We start from the raw sequence: 12401 nt of genomic DNA, 5'->3' as shown, positions 1-12401 counted from the left end.
TCTTGAATAATGTATGGGCAATGTTTATTTGCCAGGTGTGCTTTGGGGGCAGGATGGTTATCTTTAACTCAGGGCATATGCTTAGTGTTCAGTATTATAGCTGTTTACTACTTGATGCTTACAGTAGAATCCCAGCTACCCAGTAATGGATCATTTTAAATTGTAATATGTGCCCACGCTTTTCTATTTTCTAAATTACTTTTCTTCATATTGCTTATGTGTCACAGAAATCACAGAATTTAAAGCTACAAGGAACCTTAAGTTACCACTTTTATAGAATTCAAAGACTGTTTTTAACAGATGTATAATTTTGTATATGTCTATGGGAAGAAAAAGCAAAATTAAATCAAGTTTGTTGTTTTTCACTCTGATGGAACGCTGGGATTCTTAATTTTTTCATATCTTAGGTTTTAATTTTTATAGTTTTTACTGAAAGCAAAAGTGAAAATATAGCTAAATATAGTAAAACTCTTTGTCAGAATTTTCTTCAACATGAGATTGTCACCTAATTAATTTTAAAAGATTAGACCTCTGGGAGTATCATACTTAACAGATTTCCTTTCACAAGGGCTAGAATGACATTTTTCACATTAAGAAATTATGCCTAATACTGAAGCTTAAACTGAACTAATTTATAATTTGGTAAATTATAAATATAAATATTAAATATAATTGGATACAGCACAATTTTTATAGGTGCTCTTAGAATCTTTTAATTTTTTAAAGCACTTAATAGCAATTATGAATAGTCTGTTTGAAGAGAGTGCATGTTGGCTACGCTGGTTAGAAAAATAGAACTAATTCTGTTTTCTACAAAGCTTTTCTCAGAGAAACAAAGCAAAATGGTTTGTGAACTGTGTTCACATTGACTAATTCATTTATTCAAAGCATTTGAGGGCCTACTATGTGTTAGTCACTTTTATGGGACTGCTGATACAGGAATGAACAAGTCCAGTAGGGCTCCTGATCTCATGACATTTGCATTCCAGTGAGGGAGGGTAGATAGGAAACAAGCCAATAAGTAGGATAATTTCAGACTGTAATAAGTGCTAGGAGGGTAATCATGTGATATTCTGGAGTAGATGTTAAGCCTGTGGGCCGAGTGTGGGCTACTTGAGAAATGCTTCTCTGAGGGTTTGATATTACTTGGAGATGGGAAGGAATTTGCCTCACAAAGAGTTGACCTAAGAATTTCCGCGTGTGGAGAATAGCAAATGCAAGATGCCCTGCAATGCAAAGCATGTTGCTGTATTTGAGTTTGGATGTTCTAATAATGATACAATGTGATTTTACAAGATCTCTGGCTTCTCTGTGGACGATAGCGCTCAAGAATAGAAGCAGGATTCAGTGGTGTGCTAGAGTTGACGCCAACCAGTTAGAAGAATAGAAGAGGAAATAATAGAAGAGGTGGTAATATATTTAGGCTATATCAGTTAAATGCTATTTGAAACTGTAAAACTAGAGGAGATAACTTAAGGGAGAGAAGAGAGGAGAGCTCCTGATTGAGCCTTGAAGTACTTTAGCATTTAAAAAATAATAAAATAAAATAAAATTCGACTAGAGAAAAGAAGCCTACATAGACTGAAAAAGACTGATTAGAGAAGTCAGAACATACCTTGAGAGCCAAGAGCAAAGTACTGAATGCTGCTGAGAAGTTAAGATGATGGGCTAGAGAAGTGACCTTTGGTCACTTTCCTGGTGACCTTTACATGGGTGGTTTTCTTGGAGGGACAGCATCGTGAGGCATTTTTGAGTGGGCTGAAGAGTGAATAGGAGATAAGGGCGTGGAATAGTGAGTACAGAGAAATCTTTCCAAAAGGTTTGTAATAATAGAGAACAGAGAAATGGGTTGGCAGCCAGAGAGCCTATGGGGGTGAAGGGGAGGCTGTTAATTTTAGTTTTTCACCATGAGAGATTCCAGGGCTTATATGTAGCATGATCCTGTAGGGAAGGAGAAACTGGTACTGAGGGAGGAGAGAAAGCCAATAAAGCACTTGGGGAAAAGTCTTGAGAAGGCAAGAGGAGATGGAATCCAGAACACGGCAGAAGGAGGAGGGTCCTTTGTTCCTCATAGCAGGAGGGAAAGTGGAAAATATGGATATAGGTGGAGATAGGTTTGTAGATTTGCTGGAGGGAATGTAAGAGCGTTCCTTGTTCTTTTGTTTTCTTACATAATTTGAAGCTTGGTCTTTAGCAGTGATGGAGAAAAGGTGGTATTAGAACTTTGAGAAGGGAAGGTATGAAAATAGTTGTGTCAGGCAGGTAAGGTTATAAAGGAAACGTGGTGGATTAGAACAGTGTTGAGTGTTTGAGGTTTGTGTTTCTCAATTTAAAGGGCAGTTGGTCAGGCTAGTTGTATAAGTTTTCTCTGGCGATGTTCAGGTGCTTGGGTTCAGGCATAACTGAGCTCAACCAGAAGTGGAATTTCCAGGTAAGTGTTATAGAGGGAGTAAGAAAGACACTTCACTCCCTGGCCCTGAGGTAGGATTGGGTATAAGAAGGAAAAAAGTCTCCATGAGAGTGAAGGGCAGTGGTTCAGTTAGAACTCTAAAGCCAGATTGCTTAAGTGTAGATCCCTGGCTCTGCCATTTAACTGTGTCACGTATATTTCTGTGCCTCAGTTTCTTTATCTGTTAATGTTGACAGTAATAATGTTAGGTACCTATACCTCAAAAGATCGAGTAGGATTAAATGAATTGAAATATGCAAAGCATTTGAACAGTGTCTGGCATTTAGTTAAGCACAATATAAGGTTAGCTAAGATGCTGCTACCTCTGCTGCTTTGAAGGTCTTATCCTTAGAATATACTTAAGACCAGCAGGTGGCAGGACCTGCAGAGAAAAGCTGAAGATCTGTTGATCCCGTGTTTGGAGTTTCCTAGCATATATACCATTTGAAGGTTTGAGATTGGGTCAGATTGGGGGAAGTACCGAGCATCAGGGTTCTAGTGGGTGATCTTAACCTATTTGTGAAAGACCTGGTAGGTGTTTTCTTCTATCTGTATTGTTAGCCCTCCAGGGAAGTTACTAATTTTCTGGAGTAACTAGCTTCATAAGTTGGTTGAATAAATGATTTGCTAAAGATTATTTAGTGAAAGTGGCAACATTGAAATTCAGAACTTTTGGTCAAAATGAAATAGATTTGTCAATAATGGCCACATTCCTTTGTTAGATGGTAACAATTACTGGTTGATAATTTTTCGTTTCGTCAAAAAATTTTGGAAAAAGCATCTTTATAGCATTTTTTTAGGTGCTTTTTCTTTCATAATCAACAAATAGGGTTTTTCCCCTGCATTGCATGATGCTTTAAATAATTTATTCATATACATCCTTGGGATGTGGTAGAACACTTGGACAGTCCCCGGGTATATCTTTAGAATTGGTTAATACTGAGTAGTTCCTGCAGGAAGCATAAGATTTTGCTTTTGATGTTCTACATAGTATTATATGTGTCCCATGCTGTATGTACTCTTTTTAATCATATTTAAGAATTTAGAATTTTTTAGCTAAATAAGAAAATCCAAATTTCTTACCTGACTCAACTTTTTTACCTGTAAACATGTACAAGAGTTATAAACCCCAGAAACTTAGCTGGTCATTACTGGTTGGGATTTTTTTTTTAATATATATAAATACCAAATAAAAAAAGTATGTCTGAAAATGTCAACTGAGGTAACTTAGCTTCACAATTATATTAATACCCCAATTACAGATAACTCATATTTTCATTGTTAGAAATTACTAGTAAATTGATTTTCAGATTAATCTTCCCCATGCACAAATATTGTATATCTTCAAAATAGATGTTATCTCTTATACTGGAAATACTGCTAAGGAAAAAAATGTCCCTGTCAGTAAAATTTATACATGTGCTTTACTGTGTCTACCACTAGTACATTCTTAGGTTTATCAATTAGAATTTATAGTTATTTTATACTGTTTTTATACACCTTCAGAAAATCCAATCAAGTTGATTTTTTCCCCCAAGTTGAATTGGTTTTGCAGTTCTTTCTTCTCTGGTTTTTCAGAAGAAAAATTATAAATGTTTTATAAATGTTTTAGTTTGTGTTCATTCTAGCCTTCATTCCATATTTCACTATGTATTAATATTTATTAGTTATCAAATTTTATAGCTTTAAATGTTTTCGTATGTCAGTCTTTTGTATCTGAAGCGCATATTGCAGTGTGTTTGTTTATAGTTGTGGTTAAATCTAATTTAAAAAATTTTTAGAAACCATAGATTAATGATAAAACAGCTTACAGAATTTTTAATTTATTCCCAGTCTTAACCATTACACTTAAACCACTTTGTATGAATCCAGCTTGAGCTTCATTCACTATTGTAAGTTATGTGCTGTGTAGCATACGAATATATATAAAACATAGTTCCTGCTCTCAAAGACTTCTACCCTAGAAGGAGAATTACATATCCAACTCTTCTATAAAACAAAATCAATTTTGAAATGGAAGGTAGTTGAGATAATTTTTGATTCACTTATTTAAATTTCACAGTCACCTTGGATTTCACAGAGTAGTTCTTCAAAATACTGCTTTATGTTTAGTTTGCTGCTCTGAGAGTCCAGACCATGAAGATATAACTATAAAGTGGGTTTTTTTCCTCATAAACTTTATATTAAGTCCAAGGGTCAAATACCACAGTTTTGGGCTTCCCTGGTGGTGCAGTGGTTGAGAGTCCGCCTGCCAATGCAGGGGACACGGGTTCGTGCCCTGGTCCGGGAAGATCCCACATGTCGCGGAGCGGCTGGGTCCGTGAGCCATGGCCGCTGAGCCTGTGCGTCCGGACTCCGCAATGGGAGAGGCCACAGCAGTGAGAGGCCCTCGTACTGCAAAAAAAAAAAAAAAAAAAAAAAAAAATCACAGTTTTACAGAGAAAAATGGATTAACTGTCTTAAAGGATTTACTTTACTTTATTCTCCAGTCCCACCGCTCCCAATGGGAAAAGCATCAATAAATCAGGTATATTCTCTCTAGTCAGCATCCAAACATACTGCTTGGCACATGGTGTAGTGAAGTGAATAATTTCATATGTCAAGTGACTCTGTATTTAAGGTGATATTCTCTCCAAAGACGGGATTTAGGATTTGTCTGGTTTTGTTTTTATGGATTAAAGAGTTGAGATAGAGAATTGGGAAGTGCGTATTGCTTCTTTTTGGCATAACCTTAACCAGGGAAATTTTGATTTAATAAATTAAGAGAATTTTAGCTTTTTTCAGGCAAACAGGTTTTTATTAATATAGAGTACATTCTCTAGGGTTGTGATTCTTAGCCTTTTTGAGGATTACTTTAAAAACTATTTTTGACAATATTATAAAAGTAGGCTATTCCCCAATAAAATGTAAGATGTAAATTTTGCATGTAATTTGAGGTAATGCGCAAATCCCTAAAGCCCATTTTTATATGTATACATATATCTATATGTGTGTATATCTTACATATATAGATAATATATCTTACATATATACACATGTATATAGCTCTGTACCTTTACTGAGATATAATTCACATACTATACAAGTCACCTATTTAAAGTGTATAATTTAGTGGTTTTCAGTACATTCACAGAGCTGTGTAACCATCCTTATAACAATTTTTTATTGAAGTATAGTTGATTTACAATGTTGTGTTAATTTCTTCTGTACAGCAAAGTGATTCAGTTATATATATGTATACATTATTTATATCCTTTTCAATTATGGTTTATCATAGGCTACTGAATATAGTTCTCTGTGCTATACAGTAGGAGCTTGTTGTTTATCCATTCCATATATAATAGCTTACATCTGCTAACCCCAGCATCCCACTCCAACTCTCCCCCAATCCCCTCCCCCTTGGCAACCACAAGTCTGTTCTCTATGTCTGTGAGTCTGTTTCTGTTTCATAGATAGATTCACTTGTCTCATCTTTTAGATTCCACATATAAGTATTATATGGTATTTGCCTTTCTCTTTCTGTCTTCACTTAGTGTGATAATCTCTAGTTGCATCCATGTTGCTGCAAATGGCATTATTTTGTTCTTTTTTATGGCTGAGTAGAATTCCATTGTATATATACCACATCTTCTTTATCCATTCCTCCTGTCGATGGACATTTAGGTTGTTTCCATGTCTTGGCTATTGTGAATAGTGCTGCTATGGACATATGAACTCTTTGGATTAGAGTTTTGTCTGGATACATGCCCAAGAGTGTGATTGCTGGATCATATGGTAATTCTGTTTTTAGTTTTCAGAGGAACCTCCATACTGTTTTCCACAGTGGCTGCACCAACTTACATTCCCACCAACAGTGCAAGAGTGTTCCCTTTTCTCCACATCCTCTTCAGCATTTGTTACTTGTGGAGTTTTTAATGATGGCCATTCTGACTGGTGTGAAGTGATATCTCATTGTAGTTTTGATTTGCATTTCTCTAATAACTAGTGATGTTGAGCATCTTTTCATGTGCCTATTAGCCATTTGTATTCCTTCTTTAGAGAAATGTCTGTTTAGGTCTTCTGTACATTTTTTTGATTGGGTTGTTTGTTTCTTTATTGTCAAGTTCTATGAGCTGTTTGTATGTTTTGGAAGTTAAGCCCTGTCAGTCGCATCATTTGCAAATGTTTTCTCCCATTCTGTAGGTTGTCTTTTCGGGTTTTTTTTATGGTTTTCTGTGCTCTGCAAAAGCTTGTAAGTTTAATTAGGTCCTATTTGTTTATTCTTGTTTTTATTTCTATTGCCTTGGAGACTGACCTAAGAAAACATTTGTACGATTTATGTCAGAGAATGTTTTGCCTATGATCTCTTCTAGGAGAGATGTCTTATGTTTAAGTCTTTAAGCCATTTTGAATTTATTTTTGTGCATGTTGAGAGGGTGTGTTCTAACTTCATTGATTTACATGCGGCTGTCCAACTTTCCCAACACCACTTGCTGAAGAGACTTTTTCTCCATTGTGTATTTTTGCCTCCTTTGTTGAAGACTAATTGACCGTAGGTGTGGGGGTCTTATAATTAATTTTAACATTTTTGTCATTTCCAAAAGAAACCCTGTTCTCATTAGGAGTTGCTTTCTGTTTCTCCCCAATTCACTCCCCTCTCTACCCTAACCAAAAGCTAATTACTTTCCATCCCTGAAGACTTGTCTATTCTGGACATTTTATATAAATGGAATTATAAAATACATGGTTTCTTTCACTTAGCAGAATGTTTTCAAGGTTCATCCATATCATAGTATGTAACAGTACTTCATTCCTTTTTATCCTTGAATAATATTTCATTGTTTTTTATTTATCCACACATCAGTTGATAGACATTTGAGTTGTTTCCCCTTCTTGGCCATTATGAATAATGCTTCTTTGAACATTCGTGTACAAGTTTTTGTGTGGACATGTTTTCATTTCTCTTGAGTATGTGTACCATACCCAGGAGTAGAATTGCTGGGTTGTATGGTAATTCTATGTTTAACATTTTGAGAACTGCCTGACTGTTTTCCAAAGCAGCTGCACCAATTTACATTCCCACCAGCACTGTACAAATGTTCCAGTTTCTCCATATCTTTGCCAATACTTATTATTGTCTTTTTTATTATAGCCATCCTAGTATCTTGTGGTTCTGATTTGCATTTCCCTGATACTTAATGATGTTGAGTATCACTTCATGGGCTTTTTGGACATTTGTGTATCTTCTTCGGAGAAATGTCTATTCATATTCTTTGCCCATTTCAAAGTTATTTGTCCTTTTATTATTGACTTGTAAGAGTTCTTTATATATCTAGTTCAGGTCCCTTATCAGAAATATGGGAGATAGGGCTTCCCTGGTGGCGCAGTGGTTGAGAGTCCGCCTGCCAATGCAGGGGACACGGGTTCGTGTCCTGGTCCGGGAGGATCCCACATGCCGCGGAGCGGCTGGGCCCGTGAGCCATGGCCACTGAGCCTGCGCGTCCGGAGCCTGTGCTCCGCAACGGGAGAGGCCAGAACAGTGAGAGGCCCGCAAAAAAAAAAAAAAAAAAAAAGAAATATGGGAGATATATTTTCTTCCATTCTGTCAGTTGTCTTTTCACTTTGTTGATGGTATCTTTTGAAGCAGAGAAAGGTTTTTAATTTTGATGAAGTCCGGTTTATTTTCTCCTTGCTTGTGTTTTTATTGCTTATGCTGCTTTTAGTGTTATTTCTGAGAAATCCTAAGAAGACCTAGCTCTGGGCCTTGAGGATTTACTCCTGTACTTTCTTCTAAGAGTTTTATAGTTCTAGCTGTTACATTTAGATCTGTGATTCATTTTGAGTTGATTTTTGTATAGGTGTGAGGAAGGAGTCCACTTCATTCTTCTACATATGAATATCCAGTTATCCCAAAGCCATTTGTTGAAAGACTTTTTAACCCTCATTTAATTGTATTGGCTAGTTCTTAGATCCTTTTGCAGATCCACAAACCCAGCTCTAGGGAAGGGTGCAAAGTGAAAAGTCAGATAGGACACCAAAAAGGTGGAGAGGCCACATTATTTATTTATTTATTTATTTATTTATTTATTTATTTATTTTTGGCTGTGTTGGGTCTTCATCGCTGCACATGGGCTTTCTCTAGTTGAGGCGATGGGGGCTCCTCTTCATTGTGGTGTGCAGGCTTCTCATTGCGGTGGTTTCTCTTGTTGTGGAACACGGGCTCTAGGCACACAGGCTTCAGTAGTTGTGACACACGGGCTCAGTAGTTGTGGCTTGCAGGCTCTAGAGCGCAGGCTCAGTAGTTGTGGCACACAGGCTTAGTTGCTCTGTGGCATGTGGGATCTTCCCAGACCAGGGATCAAACCCGTGTCTCCTGCATTGGCAGGCGGATTCTTAACCGCTGTGCCACCAGTGAAGTCCCCACATTGATTTTTAAGTTGAGCCTTGATTCCTTGTTACTACTGCACATTAGTTACCTATTCTATTGCTGTGTAACAAATTACCCCCCAACTCAGTGGCCTAAAACAACAAAATTTCTCTAGGTCATGAATTTGAGAGACTTAGCTATGTAGTTCTGGCTCAGGATCTCTCATGAAATCAGTCAAGATGTCAGTTGGTACTACAGTCAAATCAAGGCTTTCTTAGGGATGAAGGATCTGCTTCTAAGGTGGCTCCTTCACGTGGCTGTTGGCAGAAAGCCTCGGTTCCTTACCACAGAAACCTCTCCATAAGGTTCGTTGAAGTGCCCTCGGGATGTGGCAGCTGGCTTTCCCCAGATCTAGTGATCTAAGAGAGAGAGTAGGGAGGAAGCTGAAGTGCTTTTATGACCTAGTCTTGGCCATTACAAATTGTCACTTCTGCCTTACTGTTTTCGTTAGAATTGAGTCCCAGAATCCAGCTCACAGGGCTGGAGAATTAGGCAGTGCTTTTTGAAAGTAATATCAAAGAATTTGTGGACATATTTTAAACTATCTCATATACTCGTCAGTTTTATTAAAAGTTTTATTAATTCCAAACAGCTTATGTTCTTTCATACTATATGCCCATTATCGCTTAATAAAATTAGATGATCTCCAAGTCATTCATTTCTTTTTCTTTTTCCTGTTGTTGTTGTTGTTACTGTTTTAATGTCCTTGATGTTTCTAATATAACCAGTCAGTGCATTTTAGGATCAAAACAAAGTAGAGGAGTATGTATCAGAATGTTATATCAGCAAATATGACAAAGAAATAACATGATTTCTAAAATGAAATAAGTACAGGAATATTTCCTCCTTTATAAATCCCTAAGTCCTCACAGCCATTTTTCCAGTTCCTAGAAAGCAACACATAAGTAGTTATCTTTTTGAAGCTGTCTTTGAATACTTCCATGAACCTGCGTACTAGCTGACTGAAGTTTTGATCACTCCTAACTCAAGAAACATTTAAAAGTTAGCCATTAATTCTGAACCCATTTTAATACTTTACTTTGTAACTTTGGTTCCTCCTGCAGACTTTTTTTGTAGGTGATGATTTTACATGACTTTGGAATTTGCCTCTAGTGGGACGCTGTGGGAGGATGAACACAGAAGAGCTGGAGTTATTGAGTGACTCCAAATACAGAAACTATGTAGCTGCAATTGATAAAGCACTAAAGAATTTTGAATACTCCAGTGAATGGGCAGATTTGATATCGGCACTTGGAAAACTTAATAAGGTATGTCTGTCTTACTCATTTTATAAAATGGAGTAAAAATCAGAAATCTGCATCTGTATTTACTGAATTTCTCTCAACTTTGAAGTAAAGAATTTAAAAACATAACTAAACCTCAGAATTACTTTTGACTCTGCTATTTTACTTCATGAGTTGCATGCCTATATAGTCAGACTTTTTTTTTTTTTTTGAGGCCAAAACCACAACAGTACTTGAAAAATATAGTTATTCCTTTATTACCTATAAACACAAGACTAGGAAGCAAATATGCTAACCATGAAGGTTAATAAGTTCCTGTAAATGAGCATCAGATATGGTTCTGGAGTTCCTAGCAGCAAAATGAAAAATTGCATGTGGAAAGCTACTGCTGTGTCCTTTCCAAATGGTATGTAGCATTAAGAAAACATTTTATGTCCAGACAGTTCTTAGTTATAGTCAGTACTTTTTACAGAAGTGACAAGCTGTTGCTTAGGCCTTGGAGCTTGGCGTTGAATGATCCTTCTTCACATGTCTGGTTGTTATCCACTGTTATTGTGGTGGCATCACTGATCAACTTGTAGCTTTAAATTTTGACCCCTTTTTTTTTTAACTTAGATCAAAATTTTCTCACTTCACACACATAGTTTTTATTTTGGGGGCTTTGGGGGTTTGTTTTTAATAGCTGTTAATTGAATACAAATGCTACTAAATATTAAGTGGACTAGGGGAGTAGATATGAAGGGCGAGCTCTTCCGGTAACTATTTTAACATCAAACAGTTTGGCATACAATTATTAGGAAAGAAATTTGTCTTAAAATACATACCAAGAACACTAGTTTTCAACCTCATACTATAGATAATTACCCTGATATCTTAAAAAGAAAAGCCTTAATTTCCAATGCCAAGGATTTATCTTAAAATTAGATGCACAAACTTTTGTTTGACATGTTAACTTCTAACATTTGTCATTTGAGGTTTGATAAATTCTCAAAACTTTTACAATATCCCCAAGAAATTGCATCCAAAAATATGAGTTTGTTTAAAGGTAGTTAGGTTCTTTCTTGTCCTGAAGGGTCTCTTTCTGAAGATTTATTAGGAAATACGTGTAAAAGCAGTTCATTAAGTTGTGGAAATTAATTCGCCTAATTAAGTACATAATTAGTTTTTTATACTTTTTTTTTTTTTTTTTTTGCGGTACACGGGCCTCTCTCTGTTATGGCCTCTCCCGTTGCGGAGCACAGGCTCTGGACGCGCAAGCTCAGCGGCCATGGCTCACGGGCCCAGCCGCTCCGTGGCATGTGGGATCTTCCCGGACCAGGGCACGAATCCGTGTCCCCTGCATCGGCAGGCGGACTCTCAACCATTGCGCCACCAGGGAAGCCCCTAGTTTTTTATACTTAATTAGCATTCATGAAAACAGATTTCACTGTATCCAGATAATATAACATAGGATATACAAAGCATTGGTGAAACTTACCTAAAATCATGGTGAAACAAGGCAAGGGTTATATATCTATAAATTTGTTGAAGATAGTCTAAATATGTTTTAGTATAAAATTTTATTTATTAATATACTAAATTATGCCTCATTTATACAAGTTTTCTAACTGAAGTGCTTTTAGAAAATAGTGCTATATTTTGCTTTTTAAAAAAAAATTTTTGGTATCAGTAGAATTTCTTTATTGAGGCATTTTGTGTTACACATCATTAAGTTTCCTTCTACAGAAGTACTTCTGATAATAATTATACTTTTCTTTAAAATATATGTAAATATTGATTCTTTGCTCCTGCATCCAAAATTCAAAGTAATATTCTAGAAATGGAAGGCAGCTAGTTTCAAAAAATAAAAATATTTTGTAGTTGGAGTCTTATTAGTGTTGTGCCCTTGATTTGCTTTGCATTCGTAGGTCTAATTTTATTTACATTCGTTACATCCAATTTAAAACTGGATTGAAGGCTTGTAGTGGGAAGAACATTGAAAATGTTCTATCTAAGTGGACCTCAGACCCTCCGCTTTTTTTGTGAAATGAAAAATCTAGTGCTTCTCTTCTGTACTGCCTTTGGCAGATCATTCGTTTTATATATTTTAACCTCAGTTATTTTTTAAAATAAAGGACTTCTTTTGTGTTTCATCTAAATTCCAGTTCCAGTCTATTATACTGTATTCATTCTGAGTGTTCATTTTCTAGTATTCTATCAGCATTTTGCCATAATACTCTGAAGAACTGCATTTGTAAGTCTTTTATCACTTAAATAATTAATCTCCTTTGAGTGATTTGTGAGATAGCATCTTCTTCTATAA

The 12401-nt window shown here is 36.2% G+C and overlaps 1 protein-coding gene across 7 annotated transcripts in view; it reads left to right on the top strand.

Moving 5' to 3' along the window:
* DOP1A (DOP1 leucine zipper like protein A) overlaps positions 1–12401 on the top strand; it is a 109424-nt gene that overhangs the window by 13692 nt on the left and 83331 nt on the right. For all 7 annotated transcript variants that reach the window (XR_010933829.1, XM_067702676.1, XM_067702673.1 and 4 more), the window contains exon 2: positions 9920–10123. Coding sequence is in view for 6 of the 7 variants with exons in the window: in XM_067702676.1 (XP_067558777.1) it covers positions 9986–10123 (138 nt within the window). In the remaining variant the exon portion in view is untranslated. The remainder of the gene's footprint in view (positions 1–9919; positions 10124–12401) is intronic.

This window comes from Pseudorca crassidens, chromosome 13 (assembly GCF_039906515.1).
Source record: "Pseudorca crassidens isolate mPseCra1 chromosome 13, mPseCra1.hap1, whole genome shotgun sequence".
Lineage (NCBI taxonomy): Eukaryota > Metazoa > Chordata > Mammalia > Artiodactyla > Delphinidae > Pseudorca > Pseudorca crassidens.
This window is presented reverse-complemented; position numbering and strand designations above follow the sequence as displayed.